Source organism: Patiria miniata, unplaced genomic scaffold, assembly GCF_015706575.1.
Source record: "Patiria miniata isolate m_02_andy unplaced genomic scaffold, ASM1570657v1 HiC_scaffold_20, whole genome shotgun sequence".
Taxonomy (NCBI): Eukaryota; Metazoa; Echinodermata; class Asteroidea; order Valvatida; family Asterinidae; genus Patiria; species Patiria miniata.
Window position 1 is genome coordinate 31,314,450 of NW_024037059.1, and position 24,508 is coordinate 31,338,957.

Consider the following 24,508-nt stretch of genomic DNA (forward strand, 5'->3'; position numbering starts at 1 on the left):
GTTCACCATGGAGCGTTTGGAGTAATGTTCCAGATAAAAGGGGAATATCACTTTACGCATGCAAATAAATCCTTACTTTGCCCTGGGTAAATTTTCATTTTGTCCCGAATGCCACTTCACACAGTTTATTATCTTGGTATTGGTTCTGACAATATATTCCATTGGGTTTCACTTCACGATTCTCAAAAAGTACACATAGTGACGGGGTGACCCCAGATGTACTTTTGGGGTCCCGTGGCGCGTGTGCCAGGCGGGCAGGCTACACCGGTGGATGGAGACAGTTAACAGCACTACACACGGCGCCGACCTACACAGGTGAGTCCGCCCAGAACTAATTGGTCGCTCACAGTGAATAGACTCCGCCAAAAATCCTCTTGTGATCAAGGACAATTGATATAACATGGTTACACTTCTTTTCAGCGAAATAATTTGTGACGCAAGAAGCGTTAAACTTTGTTGTAACTCTAAGGTGGATATTGAAATGCACCTTTATATCACCTGTATACCAAGGCAGACAATTATATTCTTTGAACAACTCTGAGTTGGTGACACGGTACAATAATACCATTACTATGCAGATTCTGATTTAAATTCATTGGCGCCTAAAACGGTGTGCTGATGTACCATATAGTCGGTACAGAGACATAGCTCATGAACTTTGAAGACACAAGATGATAGTACATGTACCTCTGACGTTGCGTGGGTTGAAAATGAGTTGAGTTGAAGAAGTTGAAGAATTATCTTCTTACGAATTTTACTAATACGTCAGATGCTTATTATTTCCAGTATTTTTAAGGTCTAATAGGGAAACTATAGTAAAATAGTCAACTTTGTATCGTTTCACAAATGTAAGAATCCGATGTAAAAACGTTTTACCAATGTTCTGACTGTTATGTTGCCTTTAAGTTTAAACAACTGCTCTGTAACAAGAAAATATAGGTCACTAGTCTCATTCAGCTTTTAAGTACAGACGCTCAAGGCGAAAATAAAACTTGTTTTTGTTTAGAGGTACTGGAAAGTTCATGAAATTGTGCCGGCGTGTGAGGTCACGTAAAGCTGAGCCCAATACGAGACGGAATAATCTACATGAGAATCCGAGTATTCTTATTATCGCTAAGCTATCAAAGTACAGTGACTCCGGTATGGTTCCGGTATGTCGAACCCCTTGGAGGGCCCAGAACGCATGACAGAAAACAAGCTGCACTATCTCATCTACAATGTTTGTACCGTGAAGGGTGCAGGTTGGTGATAATAACTGCCCTTAAGAAGAGGAGACGTGTAGGGCCTCCAAAAGTGCAACCTGGGTTCACTGTACTTTATTTGGGTTTGATGGGAGTCGGTTTGCATTGGGTTAGTATGTAGGACGGACGGGCTGCTAGCGCGTGGTTGGACCAGCTTGAGGAAAATTAACTCAGACATGTACACCAATTTACGCGCATTATGGGTCATAAACCACTGCGTGATGCCCCGACATTGTGCCCCCTTCTATAAACTGTGATCATACAATAACCTCTTCAAGACGGTTTGGTTAACATCTTAAAAACGGACAATTTTAAATGAATTATGTCAATCAAACTAAGTGTGCAGGTGGTGACAGAGGCTCAATGGAACAGTTGCGTTTGGAATGAATTGGAAATACAGTGAATATACAGTTAGTTACGAGTAAAATCAACAAAAATGAGTTTTTGACTTTGTTTTGCTTTCATACAAAGATGTCCGAGAGTGATTCCAACCCTTTTAAGTTGACCGTATAGTCAGCTTTTTGGAGGTGATTCATGTTCTCATCTGGAGGGTAGATGTTTCTTGGATCAGTTACTGCCTACCTGTGCAACGGGCAAGATAAGCTGATACTTGTACAGGAAATGTCCTATACTGTAAAGGGATTCAGTAAATTGACGTCGTTGTAATAGCATCTCAGGCATTCAGAAATAGCAAGGATAATTTAAACCGGAGCAGAGAACAAAATACAGAACCCCTGACCCAGATTTTTTTTTTTGGGGGGGGGGGTGGGGTGGGGGTGGGGGGAGGGGGGAGGGGTGGGGGGGGGGGGGGTTTTGGATTGGACACGGTACCGCACCTAGGATTTATCGTTAGATAGGATAGGGATGGCTATTAATGCAAGGGCATTGCGAGGGAGGCAAGGTGGGGGTAAGGGGGGGGGACAACAGCCCCCCTGTTGCCCCCCCCCCCCCCCCCGGGAAAAGTACCCAAAAAAAAAAGAGAAAAAAAGAAAAAAAGGAGACGAGGTGCGAAGTCATACCGCTGTTAATTTAATGCACATTTAACAATATGAGCGTCCGCAGGGGTGTCAGTGGGGGAGGGGTGGGCAAATATCCCCCGCCCCGTGACCCTCGAAAAATGATAAATTGAGAACATGCTAGAGAAAATAGGATTTTGAGAGCTTTGCTCCCCCCCCAACCCTCTGGATAATAATCCAGACGACGCCCATGGCCAAGAGGCCATCTTTTAATACTTCAAGAATCCTTGGGGGAGGGGATGAGTATACAGCATCGATTTAAAAACTGTCATCTACACTAAATTCAACCAAATATATCATACATTTGTATTCGTTTACTTCAGCCTTCTGTTTAAAAAGTCAGAGCTATAGGCAAAACTGCCGACAACTGAATGCATCTCTCATTTATTTTTCTGCAAATAAAGTGTGAACATAGTCCCCTCAAACCACACTTGTATTTGACTGTTTTAAAAAATCTTGTCATGTTTGACCGTGTTTCAATATGGTATTACACGAAACAATGAAAATGTTTCCATAATGCAATATGATACTATAATTTGTTTATTGTGCGGTTACAACATATTGATCGTCACTGAATCATTGATTGAGTATCTGTAATAATAATGTGGAATTACTCAAGGCCAACATGGACCCACGCTGACGCAGCGTGCATGTGATTAATTAACACAAAAGTACAGGAGGCACTTGATCATTGGGCAATAATTTGTGACATCGAATGACAAAATAAAACACGATACGACTATGAGTTATGATTCTGTGAACCAACAATCTCTGGATCGGTGGGTTTCATTGTATTTAAACACATTGCTAACTTTCTTCTTCAAAATGACTATACTCTCTCATTTGTAGCACAATCATTAACATCATTGACAACATACGAAGCCAACAGAGTGGGAAAAAGAAGAAAAAGACATTCCTTTTTCGTTGCAGATGAAAAACAAAATCGCCCTTATGAAAACAAAATCATATTTGAAAAGACTTTGAAAGTACTGTGATCAACATGGGCTCTGATGTTTAATTTTTTTTTTTGCATGTGTGTTTGATTTTATATTTTATGTTAATTTCACTTCATATATAATAATCACAAAAAGGAACTTTTTGGCTCAAATGTTTGACGTTGCAAAGCTTCACGTGTGCACTGCACAACGTGTTGGTCATATTTTCAAAACTTAATATTTATGACATTGCTCATATTAAAAACCCTCTTGCGTTATATCAGGTGTAATAAGTGAGTGTAGAATAGCTTACTACCGAGGAAGTTGATTAACAGGGCGGTCCTGATACCCATACGTCAAGCCAGCCGGAGGTTGATAGAGGAACGTCCACAGGATCTGTGGCGTTCGTCGCGGTATGATCACCCGGCCTGCCCTGCTGCGCTACCACGGGCATGAATACTCCGACCATCCGATCTTTGACAATGTCTGTCATTAATAATGCCAATGGGGTTCTTCGATTGATTTCATTTTTTTTTTAAATAAGAATTACTAATTTTCATTCTGTTGCTCTAAGTAAGCCCTATTAAGAGTGACAGATCAGAGAAGAATATTTCCTGAGATTTCGAGACGACATATTATTAACCCTTTTTTAAAAAGTTACCCAAAGGTGCATTTGCATTTCATATACATGCTAGCATTGCGTCTGCTAGGCACGTAGCCAATCTCTGTGTTTCCTCTTCAGAACATCCGCCTGTTGGCAAGATTTGTTAAATGAATGTAGTGTTGAAACAGAGAAACTACCTGGTACTGAAGCATAAAATGTTTAGTCTATCAAAGACCGCCCTGAAAATGGCTGGGACCAAACTCCGTATAACAATGAAACATTCGGCCAGGCCCGTAAATTCGAAAAATACAAAATGTGTTAATATTCTAGGAGCCGCTCGCTAAAATTGGGGCTACGTACACCGAACTCAGAAAACGTGAATTAAATCTTCACAGGGCATTGTAAACTTTAAGGACTAAAGCTCATAACATGAAGTAGCTTTATGAGATTTTTTGTGTGAAATGCTTTCATACTTGACTAATAAGTTTACTTGATACCGACACACCCCAACCTATTCCTGACAGTTAGTTAGATAGAACTTTGATATTTGATATTTCTAATATTGATGGAGACATTAGGGCCAGCCCTGCTGCTGATTGTTCGTGACATACATGAGGCGTTTAATAACCACTCCTTTTTGTAGGTCAAGAATTCGAAGGGGAACATTTCATTCCGGGTATTAACGGCGAGAAATCACCTGCCGTGAATAAGCACTTCCAATAATTCCTTGGCAGAAACATGTTCATAATTACTGCAACTTCCTCAGCCTAGGGCCCCTTCCGAACTTCTTGCTAATGCCGTACCGTTGAATTCAGCGCATTCATTCCGCACAGCTAAAGCACCAGAGTGGTTCCAAACGCATGACCTAAAATTACTGCTTCTATGTAGCTGAAATCAACTGTGTAGTTGACTATCGGACTGCACAGTACAGCGAAAAAGTGACAGTCTTTCGACCTTTTTAGTGCAGAAAGAGTAGGCTTGCGACTTTTGCTGCAAGATTTTATGTGACTTTATTTGTCATGTCATTTTTCTTTTGTTTTATGAACGGGCAGAACCACAACGAACCATGTAAAGCGCAATATGGCCGCCAGTCAATGCAAGGCGGCTGCTCGGCAGGTTCACACCGGCCTACGCCGGACTCGATCGAGCGGCAAAGCTGCACATTTTGGGGGCTTCGTTTTAGGCTTCTTCGACCCAGGTTTGCTGGTTAGTTATGATACATCGTGAGCAGGAAATAATGATGACAAAACACATATATATATATATATTATACCATGGAGATACCTTGATGATTCAAATTTAATTTGAAAAGTCAAATGCTTACAAGCATTGTTCTTTTTTCTTTCTTTTTAAATCCACGACAAATTTAAAATTTGACAATTTGAAAAGAGCAGATCAGAACACTCTCAGTATTTCGGCACAAATCGATCACCCCGACTTGCTCTCTTTGCTGTAATCTTTTAAAACGAATTCAGCTGTTTCATTGTTGGTTGCGCATCTTTTACAGGTTTGATCCCCTATCTCCTTGACAAGTGATTTATCTGCAGTTTTACGAGCTCAGGTCGGTTTGGTTTTACTCAGAGTACTTCTTGCAAGTCATTGATTGTCATTAAGGGGATAATTTAATCCTTCTCCTTTGAGGAAACTGAATTGACGTCAGATTAAACCAGACACACCTTTTTGACACTTTCTTTATATGTTAAAACTGTCAATTGAGGACTATAATAACACCGAAGCAATCCTGTTTTTACATTACATGTAATTGCACTCTCGGTAAAAGTCCCCATTATAAATGAGCAGGTGTAATTGTGATTGCATTCCCGGCATATATTCCTGTGCGGCCTGCCAGTTTCTCTAGAATACCATTGGATTTGGCATTGGATTTCTTGAATACTATTCTCAGGAGAAAGCGGCCAAGTACAGAATGCATCAAGCTATCATGTTGGAAGTTGTTTTTTCCCAGCTGCCGATCGTTATATATTTGTTTCGCTTGAATCATCCGCCCATGAAACAATTGCCCCTGAAAAGACTGCGTCGTCTGCTATATTGGCTCACAATGAAAAACAAATAACCAACACAATGAGAACAGGCTGCTGTCTAAGCAAGGGGAAAATCTATAATTTGCATGTCATTCAGAGTTCATTTTCACAGATGAGCTCGTCATAATTTCGTGTGATTTCATTATTTGGATATGACGACAGATCGGTTCTCGCTGTGTACTAGCGTGTGTTGTAACCAGAGTGGCGTGAGTTCATTGTCAAGCACGGTGCATTCCAGCCGTGTTGGCGCCTTACTATTGACTTTCCTATTGCTCAACTCAGGTCCATCGTACTATCGTCTAGAAATTTACCCACAGAACTTTCTAAGCGATCGTGAACTTCAAAAGAACTAGGAATAAAAACTGTGTCTGACCGAAGCCATCAGATCTGACCCGTCTTCTGTACACATCCGGACCTTCACTTTATACTGAATACAAACATGTTTGTTTGATGTACCAGGACAAATATTTAACTGTTTCACAAACGCTTTTTGTTGAAGAAATATTTGAGAAAACAGAGTTCCTTTGAAATATGATTTCGACGTGCTCTTGCATACTTCGGGTACAAACACAGCTGTTTTCGAAGGTGAGGTTTCGGTTGTTGATCAAACTCTGTTTTTCCACATACAATGAAAATTCATCCAACACTGTAAATATGAATACACCCTTCACATTTCTGGAGACAAATGGAATAGTTTACTTTACCCCTTTTGGACGAGACGTCAAAGAAATTCCCTGTTGTGCCAGGGATGAGCGAACTTCCAAGTGGGGCCTGCTGAAGTTGTTTTGGAGGGCGTGGTGTCGATGGACTGACGAATGAACAACAAAAGACCTTCACAGTAAGGATATGTCACGCCATATAGTACACATAAACCTCACTGCATTTATCCTTGAATATGGAATACAGCGTTTGCAAAAGCAAATGCCTTTAACAAGGCATGTCTTAAAATAGTAATGGCCCTCGCCATGGCAAATATCTTGGCTATCTTGAAAAAAAATTCTCTCACTTTATTTTGGCAGCAATCCAGTCTAGAAAACATTTTTCTCAGCTGTATCCTGACAAATAATCCCATTTCCTTACATTTTAATATGTTATTTAATTAGGGTGTCTCTTATTTGAAAATGATTACATGATGCCCAGCATCACGGAAAGAAGAAGCCAATAGCCCCCGCCACGCCTCATGCCTCCCCCTCCCACGCCCATGCGCCCCAAGCTAAACATGTATAAGAAAAAATGGTAATGATAAAATTTTGAACAAAACAAATGACCATTAATAACAGCAGATCAGACCAAACGCAATTAAATAACACAGGTAGCATCATTTATCAGGTTGAGTTTGAATTTTTCTGTAAATGTGTGCGGCATACCAACAACATTATGCAAGAACATGATGTTTAAGGTAGACCTACATCTTAGAAACCAAAGATTCAATTATTAGTTACTTTTTGAAGAACCTCTGGTTGGATAGGACTGAACATCAAAATATGACATCATGAAGAAACAACATGTAAATCATAATGTTTAAACATTCATTTCCCAAAATTTGAGATTCTCGAAAGTTCTCGTGAAACATGTTAATCAACAGCGGTTTCGGATTTAAAGCAAACAGATTGCTTCCTATTACAAGACAAAAACATTTAAACTACTCAAAGCAATTCCACGAATGACATGGTGTACATAATATTTCTGAAAAAGACAGTTTAACTGTATCTAAAGCTTTTTAACAAGTTTTTTTGGTTTTCCCGCGTCCAGTATTTTACTTACTCCACGCTATACTCTAAAAACGTCAAAAATGGCACTTCTCTGGTCAAAATGACACTTTTCCGGGTCAAAAATGACATTTTTCTATTATCATTTTGATCCAGAAAAGTGTCATTTTTGACCCGGAAAAGGACTGTACAGATATAGACTCAGATCGGGGACAATGTGGCCTCGGGTTTTATACAGCCATCTCTGTAGACCTATTGTGTAAAACTCAAATTGACAATCTAAGAAGATCAACGATCTGCGAGTGCCACTATAACCACATTATACCCAGGCGCGGTTCTACGGGGGGGGGGGGGGGGGGGGGGCTAGGGGGGGGGCTGTAGCCCCCCAAAATTTTGTCTAGCCCCCCAAAATAAATTCCGTAAAAAAAAATTGCATTAGCAAAAAGAAGGATTGTGATGTACATGCGAACGGTCTCCCCCTTAAAGAAGAAATAGCCGTGACAAGGGTGCATTAGTTAATATAGTGTGAATGATTTTAGGATTTTATTGGCGCTCCCCATTAAAAATATGGCATGCCCCCCCCCCCCCTACACCTATTGATTTTCGGAGGCCTAAGTGTCTGGAAAAAATAACCGGTCAACATTTCAGCACGCCTCCCTGAAAAAATTCTGGATCCACCGTGCTAGCCCCCCCCCCCCCCCCCCAATATTGGTTCTAGAACCGCGCCTGATTATACCATGGCATTGGGGCAGTAAGCATATAAGCAAGGTGATACAACGATGCATGGTGCGCTAAAAAATTGCGTCTATAGCACGTTCTATATATTACTGTGCGGAACTGCCCAGCCAACCTGACATATTTGTTTGAAACTGTGATGTAGTGTTCTGAAGGGGACCTGTCTTCTTTTAGTGATATTTCAGAGAACTGACGATTTAAGTTGATTGTCTAGAAGAATTAGAAATGCGGGAAGTAAATGGGTGTGCATCTGTTAATTCACGTGAGTAACTCTACCACCGACTTTATTGATCTAGGAAGTAATAGCAGTATCATCCATTTTGAGGTATAAATATCACTAGACTGTATAATCGATTGTGTTGCGTGCGGTACGGTACCAACATTTAATAGTTGGTTGGGTTTCTGAGCATAACATGCCTGAAGCGTTCGACCTCGTTCGTTTGTTGACATTGTTTATTTATGTATTTTGTACCGTGTTTGTTTCTGTATACTGTAAATGAAGCTGCACGTTCGCCAATCCACTGTCCAAGGACCAACTCAGTTTCTTTAACACCCACCTCGGTTGCTGTACTATAGGCAGGGAGTTGGAACAGTTTCGTAATTTCGGTTCAGGCCTCCTGGTGCACGCCCTAAAACGTTGTTTCCTCCAGTTCCCCGTGAGGTTTCAGAAGTCTGTGTGCCCGCAGTGGGCGCGTGTGTCATGTCCGTTCATGTACACCTTGTACTTTTTGCGTGTTATTGGCCCCCTTCTTCAGTCGCCATAACAAAAGGTGTGTCTAAATAAGAATCGTTATTTCTGCGGGGGCTTTTATTTTCTTGTAAGGATATATCTTTCTTCTTCAGAAATGCAAGGTCATACAGAATTAATGGAATGAGGAAATTGATAAGAGAAGTGGAGGAGGAAAGAGAGAAAGGTAGAGGAAACGAGATAAGACCCCAACGATATCTTTCAAGTATTTGTAATTACTGGAGAAATGTCACACACAAAAACAAGAAAGGGAAGAATAAGAAAACTTAGAATGATATGAACCACAAAAATCCATCAAGCAGGACTATTGTTGAAGTGCATTGGTAGTTTGTGTTCTTTCTCGAAGTTACTTCAACACAATCTAATATCTGTACGTTATGCCGCCCCCATGCGAGCCAAACTGAAATAATTTGACATAACTTTTTTGCTCTCGAGATTGTGTCCCAAAATCTAGATGAGCATTAAGTCAGTTTGTTCCTTTAATGATGTCATTTGAAATTTGACATTTTTTTTTCTCCAGACTCTAATGAACTTGTGTCTGCTGTTATTTTATACCTGACAGCAACTCAAAGAGTGGTGACATAAGAAGTGTTATTACTCATAAGCCATGGTGATGAAGAACACGCCCAAAAACTCCGGGCAGATCTTTGAAGGTGATCTCGCCAAGTTGTAGCCACAAATTACGACGCAGACAGCCAGCCTGGTTTATTACTAGAACCCTGACCAGAAGTCAGACATGTCTAACTTAGCTCAGTTAATTAACCAAATGATTATGGACTCGCGTGGCAGTTTGAACCTGCACCGCCTTGTAGGTCAACTGATTACAGAGGGAATGTAGCTGTACTTTGAAGTCATTGCAGAGAGGTCTGGATGTGATTTTAATTGGCGGGCAACAGCTCCTTAAAGCGTGCTCCGGGGACCTAGGCCAGATTTCCTGTCTCTCCTTGGAGAAACACGGGGTCCTTGCTATAACCGTCTGAATTCCATTCTTGTGGCAAGATTCAATGGAACAGTAACTGGGTAACAGCATAAAAAGGCCAGTGTCTGCTGTATGTAGTTTGGAAGATTAGCAACACATCTCAAAATGAAGTGCTCTTTCATACTTTATACAGAACAGAGTATTGTTTTTGAAGTAGGCCTTCAGAAAAATAATGTACAGGCCAGTGATTGTTTCATGATAACGCAATTTGCTTCGTTTAGTGAGAATGGAAAGTGTTGTCAAACCACACCTGCATACTGAGAAACCATACCATAAGAGTTTCGGAAACAAAGAAATAAATCATCGCTATTACTCTGTCAGTGAAATGCCCTGTAGAATATTAAATCTTCCGAGGCTGTGATGACTCAAATCTTGAAGCAAAAGTTCATTTGTATAGTTCACAATACTCTCAACAAGTGGTCGTTTGAGGTTTTATTTCTATGTATAACAGAAGAAAAGGACGAAGGCGGGGATAGAAAGGTAAAAAGTACTCGTCTCTTTAGGCCTGACGGGGTGCCACAGGTACTTAAATAGTGTTACCTTATTGACCGAGCATCTATAGTACGTACGGTGCCAGTATGGTGGGCAATAGTACAGTTTGGGGTACGCGATGGGTACAGTTAGCAATAGTACAGTTTGGGGTGAGTGTACTTTATTTGGTGTTTGCACGGTTTGTGAGACGAGATGAAGGCCACGTACTTACCTGCCTGCCGCAACTATACCGCGGCACATGTGCGTGTGTGTACACGGTCATATTCAACGCAGTGATCCTACGAGTCACTACCGACACAAGAAAGGTTTTGCGCACTGACCCACCTCAGGTGCGTTAGCTGTGCTCTGATTGGTCGTCTTTGTAGCTGGTTTGCATAAGCGATTGTTCCAATGGACTACTCATGAGCCAATCATGTGCGAGGCAGCAAAGACAGTCAGATTGATAATAACAGCATACAACTGGGATCTACGTTAGCATCGCAAGTGAGAGGTCTCCGCCGGTATAAAAACTGCTGAAATTTTCGGAATTAACAGAAACTGTTTTGTCAAAATCAGCAACAAATTCTCAGTTAGAGGGTAGTCGTATTTTTGTTAAATATCGCCAAGATTAATTTGGGTAGTCGTCAAATTTGCCAGCAGCAGACATCTCAAAGTGCACTCTACCTACCGCGTAGCTCAACATTATCGCCAGCTTCGGATCAGCCGTATTTGACGAGTGGCCCCGAGGTTGATTTGTATCAACCGACACGCATATTGCAACGCTAACAGACTAGCACAAATTCCGTGTTTCACATAGAAACCAGTTCTGTCAAATAGCAGACATGGTGCTGGTTGATCTCCTCGTGTTTTTGGTTGTTCTCCTTGCTGCTTACAACTTCATGAACTGGAGAGCAAGGAGGCATCTCAAGCTACCCCCTGGACCGCCATCTATCCCTCTTCTTGGCAATTTCAATGTCTTCATGAGCAACCGGCCAATCTACAAAGTCCTCAAAGATCTGGCTGATAAGTATGGAAGCATTTTCTCGCTCAAGCTACCGATGGGTCGCTTTGTTGTCCTGTCTGAGGTAGATGTCATACGGGAGGCCTTTTTGCGTCGTTCTGAAGATTTCTCGGGTCGACCCTACGTGTATTCAGTCAGCCTACTGACTCGCAATAACTGTGGCATAGCTTTCAGCGACTACAGTCCGTCTTGGCGCATGCACCGACGCACGGCAGCACTTGCGATCCGCAGGAGCGTGAAGGGCGACAACTGCATGCCGTGCTCCGCTAGGATTGAAGAAGAAGTGGTACATCTGAATAAGTTACTGTCTAAGAAAGACGGCATGTACACTGACATTAGCGTCGAGTTGAATCTGACTGTCCTGAATGTGATATGTGACATGACATTCAGACAGCGGTATGAAATCACGGACACTGACTATCAACAGATGCTGGATAGCAACGAGAAGTTTGCTGCAGTCTTAGAGCCCGGAGATCCCATCGACATCATCCCTGCGCTCAAGGTAAATATCTTATCTTATTGACTTTCTTATTTCATTTGTTTGATCATAGTCAGGATGCTTGACCAGAAAAGTCTAAAATATCTAGATTTTCGGGATTACATCCCATGAAGATGCCATTGCATCTGAATCCGTTCAACGTCGAAAGACTCTTTTGTGCGATTTAATAATACAATTCAAATAAAAATTTGGTTCTTGTCAATCCCAGCAAGAGATAAACGAGAACACACTTTCTAGTTTCTAATGAAAGTATTCAAAGCTTGTAATACATGCCGTAAATTTTGTCCTTTGAATTTGACTTGAATTCAGGGAGTGAATAGACTATCACTCACCGAATAGGTCAACAATACAATTGGAAAGACCCTATGCTACTATTATATGCAGTAATATGTCAAAGGATACAGAGCAGATGACAGGTGTGATTGTTCAGTGTGTGTGTGTGAAAAACGATGTGTAGTGTCATGCTTGTATCAATAGCACAATAGATGCCCATAAAAGGCACTCTGCAACACAGTCGCTTCACAGAGTCGGACAATACACCATACTTCATGGCACTCAAAACCTGACAATATTAAAAGTGCAGTGCATCTCACTTCATCACCTGTGTATTGACGGCCAACAATGCAAATTGTGTTAAGAACAGCCTTCCTATATTTTGCACACGACAAAGTTTGGGAACGTTTGCCGTTGTAATTTGGAATTCATAAGGTGTGATGAACTGCATTGAAAAATTTGAAATGATATGATTTTCAATTTATTCTGGATAATTAACCTGTCAGGCTATAGCCTAAAGATCAATCCACAATTCAGCAATACATGCACGAATACATTTGCCGGTCGTTTCAAATTTTAGACTTTAAGGGCATTTTTATTTTTATTGCCATTCTTTACCAACAAAGTTTACTCGTTGTGATTTTTTTTCTTGACTGATATGATGACATTTACGACCATGCTGTTAGGTAAGCCCCAGCCCTCCCCTTTATACAGGGAACTCTTAACTAGGCTTTACATTCAGACAAGTACATTATCTCCAACGACTACATGTCCCTTGATTGGGTTTGTACACACCGAGAAAAACGAACCTCCTTGAACTTTACCCTTGACTCTCCATGGCCAATATTGACTATAACACCAAAATCTCTTCAAAACCGGTCACACACTTGATTTCTCAAAAGCTGGTTTGCAGACGAGTGTGTAGGTCAACTTGTCGACTGGAGATAGTCGGCTATTCTGATAGCTTTGCACTTACAGCTTGCCTGCCATGCCTTCCAAGTCATGGCCAATACGAGTAGACGTAATTCAGGGTTTTCATGGCTAGGTTTGTTTTGTAGGTGAGTCAAACGGTGGCATTCATTCAGTCATCTTTGCTCAGGTGTTTTTGGTAAAATTCCACTCAATTGCGTTTATTTACCGTGGGAACACGGCGCAAGTAACACAACTATAAATGAAAAAAACTGGTCATGTTATCAGTCGTTTGTAAATGCAAGTAAAAGTACCATTGATTTTATAAAAGAAATGAAATCACCATGCTATATCATGTGATATAAATTCTGCGAACCACTCAAAAACAAAATTCCGTTCCAAAATTTTGGTTTACAAAACCACGAATCAAAAGTTTGTTGTACATTAGAGCGAGACTATAAAATTAAACCCATAATTAGTTCTACATACGTATAATTTGTTCCTAATCTCCGTTGTGCTCGTGTAACTTGTTGGATTTTTGGTTTTGGTATTTTTATTTGTATTTTTATTGAAGAAGGATGAGCCATATTTACGATTCATATCCCTCCATTGAGGCCGTCATTTCTATGCCAGTGATCCCTTACAAATTGTCTTTGAACCTCACAAATCGCACAATTTTGCCAATTGTTGAGGTTACAGTAGCAGTTTCTTCCCTTAATGTCTTCTATTTCTATTTTGGATGCGTCAAGACTAAGTTCAACGACATGGAGTCCATTCATCTAAATGATGGCTCCAATCTGAAGTCGCTACAGTAAAGAATAACCATGCCATCAAAAGGAACATTTAGGATTAACCTCGACCCACATAACAACAATAAGGGCTTAAAGCATGATCGCAGGCAAAGCCATAGAGGATGGCAGGCTGTTTTTGTGATTGTGTAAAGTGCAAGTGGGGCTAATCTCCTTACAGGACTAGAGGTTGAAGGAGGGCATTGCAAGTAACTCGTGCATTGCTTGTGTAGGACAAACCATGGAGCTCTTGACATGTCAAATTTTCCTGATGTAAAACGGGGTCTACCCGATGTTTCTCAAGTGTTCCCCAACAAATACTTAGGGTTAGGGTTAGGGTTTGGGGAACATATAGTATTGAGGAACATAGGTATTGGGGAACATAGGAATGTACCCTTGTCAAAAGAGAAAAGTCTCATGTACACTGAAACTGTAGCCTGATTCACAAATAATGGCGATAACTTACTAGGTTTGTTAATGTATATGCTGATTGACGATCTTAACGTTTTAAACTCAAAGGTAATGTCTAAGGACATTACGACTGTGATCTTAGTTGTTTTGAAGTAATTACATTTTCCAAAATACAGTATCGTAACGTTGGGTCATGGAAAATGCAATGTTTTTCTTATTTATAAAACTTTGAACAAATTTTTTTTAAATAAATTTACGATGTGGCCAACAACATTTATAGAATTTTTTTTTACGATTTTGACCTTCCTTAACTTTATGCAAATAAATTACGAAAATTGGTTCTGGTTTAATTTGTACTTTTTTGACACTTATTGTGTAATACACAGTTAATAATAACCTTATACACAAAACTTTGGTTTTTTTACCAGAAAGGATAAATAACCGATGGAATTGATGTGAAATCAAAAGAAATATCGCGACAGGAAATTATGATCGTAATAAGTGTTTTGACAGTAGGTGTCTTGTAGGAAACGTACAATTCTCGAGTTTTTTTCATCATGGCGTTTCTCTTAACTATAGTAACATTTCAGGAAAATAAACTCGGAGTTTAGGTTGGACTGTTTTGTAAAGGTTGTCAAAAGTTCTGTTTATTTGTTGGCATGTCTAAATGTTGGCATTTCAAATATGGATTCAAGTTGTCATCTGAATGTCATTTTTGGTAACTTTCTTGGTAGATCTTCCCAAGCAAGAAACTGCGAATGGTTCAAGAGATCATCCAGGCGCGTGACTCCATACTGCAGAAGAAATACGATGAGCACTTCCGCACGTTTGACCCCAATAACATCCGGGACCTGACCGATGCCTTCATAGCAACCATGCTGGAGAGTAACGAGGAAGAAGATGGCAGAGGCGTGCTGACCGAAGATCACGTTGTCATGGCTATGTGGGAGCTCTTTGTTGGAGGCTACGAAGCCACGTACAAATCACTGGTGTGGTCATTAATCTACGTGTTAAACAACCCAGAGGTAAGCTTTCATTCCAAAAAATTGTAAACGTTATCTCCAAGGTTTCAATTCTGTACCCATGCAGTACTGGCACCATTTACAGACTCAAGTTGAATGCACTGAACTATTTATTCTGATGGGGTCGTTAATCTACTTTTGACGATAGCATCCCTGGTATCCAATCAATGCTAGTACTGCCACATGGTTGTCATTGGATTTATAGCATACAGTCTGATGTCAAAAAGCTGTATGACAATCTCTTATGAGTGACCTTGTTTAAGACATAGCGATTGACTCAAGATGATATCTATCAGCTCATTCAACATTCCAACGGGAAACTAAAGCTCCTTTAATCTGGTGGTGCATTGCATATCTATATCAGTGTTGGAGCAAAGGCTTGGACCCTCAAGGCCAAGGCCAAGGCCAAGGCTTTGACCCTCAAGGCCAAGGCCAAGGCCAAGGCTTTGACACTCAAGCCTCGAGGCCAAGGCCAAGGCTTAACCCTCAAGGCCAAGGCCAAGGCCAAGGCCCTGTTTTATGAAATGACCACTGATATAGAACTAATTACAGTCACATGAGTGACACATCATCTCGCAAGGGCGGATCCAGAACACAATTTGGGGGGGGGGGCAAAGAAATTTTGGTCTCCCCACCCCCCCCCAAAAAAAGTGGGTCAAAAAATTACGGTTTGGGCTTCGGGTCTCGCTTAAGTTAAGGGCCCCGAAACATTTTTGGATTCGAGATGCTCTGTGGTGCGATTTGAGGCAATTTCTGACCATTTTAACCGATGTTTTTGAGGAAAAGATGGTGGTGTACTCATTGCCTGCCTTTATTACGACGTCACATAAAAAAAAATGGCTTCGTTTTTTTTGGGGGGGGGGGGGCATGGCCCCTTTTGGCCCCCTGGATCCGCCCTTATCATCACGAATTGCTCGTTACGAAGAACAACATTTCTTTAATTGCAATCAACATGCTCGCATAGGCCTACACCGTTTTATGACTGCACTGTATCTATTAAAGTATAAGTTCAGGTCTTCAATATGGTTTAACTAAACAAAATAATGATTTACTTCTATATTGACACACAATTCTCCCCAAGTGTAACAAAAGGGGATCCAAGAAACTGATTTGGGAAATTTTTATTTGCTGGCCCAACATGGTCAGAAATATCAGCATTATCTAAAACAGATACATGCAAATCTTTAGCACTTATCAGGGAGACATATACAACCAATCAGATCTATTCCATAGTTATATGCAATTAAAGTGATCATCTCATTAGCCCCACAAGTGTACGGAATATTTTTGCAGCAAATTTACTACAATGGTAACAAAATGTGATGCTAAAAAAGTGGAAGTGTGCCCAACACACAAATCTATAGGGTGCTTCCCTCCTCCATGGTAATACGATTAAATTGGTAACAGCAAAATTTCGAACAGATTTATCTGGAAAATGCAAAAATGTATGGGCCTTGAAGAGCCTTGACTCAAAATTGCAAGGCCCTGAACCCTCAAGGCCAAGGCCAAGGCCAAGGCTTTTGCCCTCAAGCCTCGAGGCCAAGGCCAAGGCCCTAAAATCCAGCCTTAAGGCAGCCTTAAGGCCAAGGCCCAGTATCAAGGCACTACATCACTGATCTATATTCTCCTGGATCTGAAACTCATGTTTAAACGGAATTTTCAAATATTTTTTGAAGGTTGTTTTTGAAATCCATATAATTTGTTTTCCTTGGTCATATTATTAGGTGCAACATAAGATCCAACAGGAATTAGCAGACAAGATAGGAACTCGACTGCCTGTGTGGGATGACCGTTATGAGCTACCGTACCTGGAGGCAACAGTGTTGGAGACACTACGTCGTAGTTCCTTCTCCTCAATGAATGGCCCAAGACGGACCCGATGCGATACCAAGTAAGTCCACCTGCTCCAATGTGTGCACCCTTGTGTGTCTTGTCAGTCATGATCAGCCTTTCTATCAAAGTCAAATGTCGTAGTCAAACTAACTCAACCTTCTGACGTGAGCTAGAAGGGACAGATTGAACATAAAGGGGGCGTGGCTCATGTAAGCCTTCTTAGTCAGGCGCCTTCAAGGGATGCATTTGAAAATTGCTAAGCATACAGTTCCGATGAAGGTTACAACCTCATTGTCTTATCTGATTGTCAATGTATCTATTTATGACAGAGTGCAGGGATATGACATACCGAAGGACACAACCGTTTTCTGCAATCTGTGGTGGGTTCATCATAATCCCAAGTATTGGAAAGAGCCATTCAGCTTCCGGCCAGGTGAGTCTAAGTTTGGATAGGGAAAACAGAAGTCATTGATATTTATAGGTCTTGATATTTGCAGACACTTGACGTGATATAATTACCCCGATCGATAGGATTTAAATCCTTGTTTTATCCAGTGTGCGAACTACATGCGCCTGTGGCTTTATGCATCGCATATCAGCACCAGTGTTTTCTGTTGAGATTAGAAACCTCGTTCTCTGCTTTCTTTCTATCATTTCCCTGTGTTGTCAAGCCATATAGATACTGTCTTGTACATGGGATGTATCATTGTCGTTCCCAGTAGATGAGAGGTGAATGACCTCTCTTTGGCATCAACTATTTGTTTCAAATTCATTACATGTATTGAAATCTCACTTCACCTGTTTCCCGAAGTCGTCCTATCATTTTTTTTCTTCAAATTTCAAGATTTTTCTCCATCTGTAACATATGGCGACTGTTTGATTACTGCCACTGTATCTTTACCACAAGAGATTCCTAACAGGTTATTGGACTACATATTTTCATTTTCCTTCTAGAGCGATTCCTGGACAAAGATGGAAAGGTTTTCACTCCCACGAGTTTCATGGCATTTTCCGTCGGTCGCCGGGTTTGCCTTGGCAAGAATCTGGCTATGATGGAGCTGTTCATGTTCCTGGGGGGCATCTTGCAGCGTTTTACACTGAAGACACCCCCTGGAGAGAAACTCCCCAACACGGAGCCCCAGCCAGACATGATGAGGTCACCTGACTTCTTCAGAGTTCAAATTGATAGCCGTTGAAGAAGCAACGATGTGTGACTATGTATCTGACACCATAATTGATGGTTTGACTGTTGTGTAGATATTGTGGAATTGCGCAGAATGGTCATTCATGCAAGTGATTATGATTCTTGCTGATTTTATATTGTTCCACGTAATATTGAACCAGAGAAGCAGATCTTACACTTATTTGCGAAACAGAAACAAAGCAATATGAACAAACTGTATTATACGATGAGTGTATTGGGCGAAAGCGGATATTGTTGTGTGAATAGATTTGAAGAGGTTTAACACGAATACGGACTATAACGTTGTGTATAACCTGAAACACGATGTTACACGATGTTACACGATGTAAACGAATCACATTGTGATCCAGATTTTGCAATATATGCTCGTAATATTTATCTAACACCCTTTGCTAAATCAACACTTATAACTCTTATTTTATAACCCGTTCACACACAAGTGTGGACACTTAAAATGGACAATAATGAATAATATACATTATTCAAAATAAATGTAATTTCATGGATAATAAATGTTTATGGTATAAGGTTTTTGATTGACCAATTTTTTTCCTTCATTTTTTTGCGCTTAGACTGAAAGTATTTTTTTGTAAATAGTAGATCGCATTTATTCAGGTATAATATTTTTTATAAAGAATGTAAATGCAAGCTTGTAAAATATTTATGTGATTGTAATAGTTTATATTGACGTAGACATTTTCGGGAGCTGAAAAAGGATGCTAAAGCAGGCGACATTTTCTTTCTGCGCAATAATCAAACATGGTTTCCCATCTTTGATAATATGGAGTGATTGTATTTACTCCATATTATCAAAGAATCGTCAACATTCTTGGATTAAGCCCTGATATGAATATTCTTTTATAAAAACAACTGCTGAGCGAAAACAAGTCAGGCGCAAGTTGGGACAAGTAAAACCTACTTTCTTCTCAAAAAAAAAACCCACTGAAAATAATGTCGAATCAAAAACAATTTCCATCCAAGAATAAGTCCTTCTGTGGATAAAAAAAAAATCTTTATGGATTAAGAAAGTCAAATTTCATAGGCTGGTACATTTTATGCGGAAACTTCACTTAAATTAAAAATTGTAACAAATGATGTTTTCAAGGGCTTGATTGATTGAATTTCGAATTTTGAGTGTTAACATAATGAAGATACCGTTTTGATAAGTATCACAATTTACATGTAATGTGTTGTCAAACATCATGTTTCAGAACTTCACCGGTGTTTTTCGAGGGCTGTTGATTAAAAGTGTTCAGAGGGCTTGGATAATCCGGTAGGTTCGATTCCAGCCTTGGCCACAGGAAAGGCACTTATTAACTATTTACTCGGGGTTCAGCGCCCTTTGAGTATCTTGAGTGAACAATTCCTTCGATGGGAATATAATCTATTGATACTTTTACTTATAACGTTGACAGCAATAATAGTTGCCATGCATGTAAACTGATAATACGAAACTCCTTCATGTTACAGTAAATCTTCGAAAGGTCAGTTGCAAATACCCTTTTCTGTAAATTTATAGATAAATGGATTTTTAAATCTTTTGTATATTATTATTAATAAGTGATGATAACAGTCAAGAATAAATGCAGTGTGATTAGCTAAACGCTGGTGCTTCTTTTCCTGTCCATTACAATGCATGTATATCAAACTGCTGAACTTGTCGAAACCCTTGGAGTGTGTAATTGTTGAAAAGGATGCTGGGATAGCATGATGAACTAGAAAGCACTCAGAGAGCGCAATCCTCCGCCAAGGCTCCCGCCATATTGCCAGTACACCCAAAAGAAATACTTGCATAAATGGTGAAGAATCCTTTTTAAAAATCCTTGATACAGACCCAGATCCGGATCACTTCCAAAATATAAATGATTTGTACTTGTAGCAAATAATGTTAGTACTGTCATGCAAATAATCGTCTGTTTTCGGCTTAACAGGCCCTGCAAACAGCATCGAAAAGTAACATTGAACCCCCAACAGGATTATGTCAGTTTTTTAACAGTGGTTTTCTTTTATGTGAAAATTAATAATATTGTCCCAAACGTTAAACTAGAAATAGGAAGTTATGGACATTTTGCTTCCGTCCGAAAATATTTACAGTTCCTTAACGAGAATTGCAGGGTTTTTTTTACACAAATTACGCCAGAGAAATCTTTTTTAATTTGCTATATTCAACTGAGCTAAATAGTGTCTCATAATGTGCAATCATGTATCTGTTTTCCTAAGTTTCACTCATTTCGGAGAGCGATTTCATTCCAACTTTACCTTGACATAAAAAAAAAAAATAAAATTATACGTTGGCCTACATCACCCATTAGGAATCGGATCCCCCCCCCCCAATTCTATTCCACGTGGGTGTTGATTACAGGACACTGTCTTTACTGTAGATTTAGTCGATTCTAATCATAATAACGATATTACAAAAAGATCGCAAATTAACCATTTATACTTTCATTTTATGGAAATGGTTGAGTTTCATCTTAAAATGTAGAAATAAGTTCTGAACCATAATGTACTGGCTTAATCTGCAATTCATTTTGAACGGTCAAGTCATGAACAAATTCACTAGCAATATATACAAAACAAGCTGCTCATTTTGAACGGAGGAAAAAAAAGCTTAGTGAATGCCCGCATGTAACCCTTTGCAACATAGCCTAAGACGGTAGACGACCTCTTCAGAATATCGGTTGACCTATCGGTACAGATGTATTGGGGAGTCCCCTAGGTACCAGCATCGCTTGACTAACAGTCTCAATCCTGCTTTCTTGTCCTTTATCTTATGCCCCAATTCTATAGAATAAGCTTCTGATTTTCCACATGTGCAAACCCTGCGAAGCGCGCGCCGCGGCAAGACTTGTATTTGGCTGCTTTCTTTGGCTGTTTCTTGGAGTTATTGAGGTGGAGCGTGTGGCTGGGCCGGGGAGACCCTAGGGCAGCTATTGGCGGGTGTTGACCCCACATTCACAATCACACCTGTACTATGTAGAGTAGTGTGTTACACTCATTGAGGGGTGAACGTACGTGCAGGGAGTAAAGTGCCCAACTGATTGATTTAGAAAACACATTGAATTAAAAAAACAACCGATATGCATAAGAACTAAGAGTTGACATCGTTTCATTACAACACATTGACTTGGATTTGGAGCTGTCTTAAAATCACCGACTATATTTGAAACGATTATTGGTGAAAACTTTTAAAATACATTTTGGCAATATTTTATAAGCGAACATTTACACACATATTTACGTTTTTAGTTTCAAGCTGGCAACGACACAGCTTTGTCCACCTGCATGGAATCAATTATAGTAATGATATGATATTTCAAGCCGTTCCAAGAACGTTTACTCCTGTTGATACTCCACGAGAAGTACTTTTCTCGAAAAATGTCCCATTCTTTGCTATTCTGAAATGACATTCTCTTGAGTTTTTACATTTCTTGTATTTCGTTTTCTTTTCACCCAAATCCTGATCAAACCCCCTCATTTTTCAGGGTTTGTTAACAGCGGCAAGTTGAGGAAATAAGCTTCAGCAAGGCCGAGGCACCTACGCTGCCCAGTGGAACTATAAGTACTTCAACACGGACAAACAATCTGTGGAATTTTACCTTGGCATCGTGCATGTGTCATGGACACATAAAAACTCTATTAAAATATACATACCATCATTTACGAGCCTGGAAGGAGACTAAAGGTCATCGAGTTCTTATCGTTGGAGAACGTTAAAAGGCTGTTAAACCTCAGGAACTCGATTGATTTATGGTGATATTTGTTACTTGACTATTAAAAGCCGCAGCAATCCCTTACCTGGGGTATTTGTAAAGGAACGCTCGGCTTGTAGGCAAACCATAATTAATTCCTATACCCAAGGATATGATGACAAACAAGGCAGACTTTACACTTCGAACCCAAATTATTATATTGATTTATAAGGCCAAAATATGTGCATAACAAAATAATGATGCTTAATGGTGTTTTATACAATTCCTGAATAAATCCCTGCCATCTGATCGGTGAGTCGTTGATCCCATATGTCATTGAAATATTATTCATCCCAACCCACAGCCTGGCCGCACAGCAAAATAGAAGTTCCATTCCACGGTAAGTAGGAGTTCCACGGTCAAACTATTGATGGCTCTGACCATTGAATGGGATAACGAGGATTTATTCAGGTGTTGTATAAAACAAATAATGAATGTTTCACGTTCGTGCAATTGAAGAATAATTTCATTCGGTGAAGATGGAATGTCCCACGCCACTCGAGTTCCGCATCGCGGAATGAAACATCCGTCCGTCGCCTCATGAAATTATTCTCACCATTGCACTATTTCATTATTTGTAATTTTGTATACTAACAGGAATGGTTGAACCACCCTCTTTGCTAACATCTTACGGGGCAGCAATTTCTGCCTTGTACACGTATTCCAGCAATACACGAGCCAAAGCTGTCAAAATCAGTGGCGCTGGCGCAACATTAAATGCAAATGAGAGTGACAATTCACTGTGGGCAATCAGGTCCCACAATAAGGAACATTTTCGAAAAGTAGCACGAGTGATTGAATCAAGACTAACACGTAAATTACTCGATTTTGATGACCAAACTTTTTGGTTCCTTTTCCCCCTAATATATTGCTGTGTGTACTAGTCATATTTTACTATTTAAATTGATGGTCTTGATCTTTATAACTATTATCGTTTAAAACCTTTATTGATCCGAAAGGATCCATTTAAAGGGGCATTACGGCCTGAAATCCCCGAACATTAATGTTTTGGATTGTTTAATTTACTTATCCCATTTCAAAAGTCTGGTTCGAAATGAAAGCTTATGTCTCACCGTTCCCGAGAAACGACGAGAAAAAAAACACTCGGTTGTTTACATCGGAAGTTGCGGACATTTTGTGACATAAGCATACATATTTCCAGCCGTGTCCATTCAATACACGTTGTGTGCGTGTCACATATGCGTCGTCGTCGTAGTCCTGAGAGTCATGACTGACTCATTGTGACACTTTGGATGATAGAGTTCCACCTCTGCTTGTCCAAAGCTGACCGGTAAGCTGAGGTCAGAGACACGCCTGTCAGCTTGGCCCAGCAGAGTTTCTGTCTGCCACGTGAACGACTGTCTACAACATTTCCCTCAATGGAACAATAATCTTCTCCAGAATATCCCCTCTTCTTGAGAATCAGCCCCAATCATCTTTCTGACTGTCATTAGCATTTGTTTCCCGCTCCTTCCATGATATTCTCAACATTCTCCAACAGCACCACATCTCGAAAGCATTAATTGTTTCTGTCTGCATTTCCAACTGCCCATGTATCAGACCCAGAGGTGCATGGCAATCGGGAAAACAAGAGCATTCATGACTTATGAGGTAAAGATTTACATATACACAGCACCAATAAACAATTATAGTTTCTCGCACGTCCGCAAAATGCGATGCACTGATTGAACATGTGCCTCAGGATTCACGACTAGCACTCAACAGCTCAATTTTTGAGAGTGAAAATTTTGACCCCCAAAATTCGTGCACGCAGGAACACAAAAACGCCCAGTTTTTTAAAGGATGGTTGTGTGGATGTCTATATCCTACTTTTAGACGCTAGCTCTTCCCAATTAATATCATTTCGTTTAAAACGAGTTTTGTAGCCCAATTGGGCGCATTCCAGGACATAATGTCCCTTTAAGTTTAGCAACTTTCCTATTATGTTATGAGGTAAGAATTTTCATGGCATTGGCAGTTTCAGTACTCTAGTCACGCGTCATTCATTATGGCCATAATTGACTGGTACCACGATTCGTTGACGCAGCACTCTTTGTTGATTTCACTGCATCGAATGGACTAGATGATGGTTGAATCTGACTGCTTGGAGAGGGTGCTCCCTTCCCAGGGCGTAACAGGGGTGAAACATTGGGGGGGGGTGTCACCTGGGGATGCACACATTTTTTCAAGGGGGCACAGAAAGTAATGGAACTGCGTCTTGCCTTTTTCGTTTTTGGACTGATAAAGGCCTCCCTGCATGTATATGGACGTATAGCTGTTACACTTTTTGAAACACAAACCACAGGGAGTGAAACTGAG

The 24,508-nt window shown here is 40.3% G+C and overlaps 1 protein-coding gene across 1 annotated transcript; it reads left to right on the forward strand.

Annotated features, from left to right (window-relative positions):
- Window positions 1-10,916: 10,916 nt before the first annotated feature.
- On the forward strand, window positions 10,917-20,040 carry LOC119727149 (steroid 17-alpha-hydroxylase/17,20 lyase-like). Its single transcript, XM_038199013.1, has 5 exons — window positions 10,917-12,000; window positions 15,113-15,403; window positions 17,125-17,291; window positions 17,563-17,666; window positions 18,188-20,040. Exons 1-5 carry the CDS (start codon window positions 11,320-11,322, stop codon window positions 18,427-18,429), a joined length of 1,485 nt encoding a protein of 494 aa, XP_038054941.1. The 5' UTR covers window positions 10,917-11,319; the 3' UTR covers window positions 18,430-20,040.
- Window positions 20,041-24,508: the final 4,468 nt, after the last annotated feature.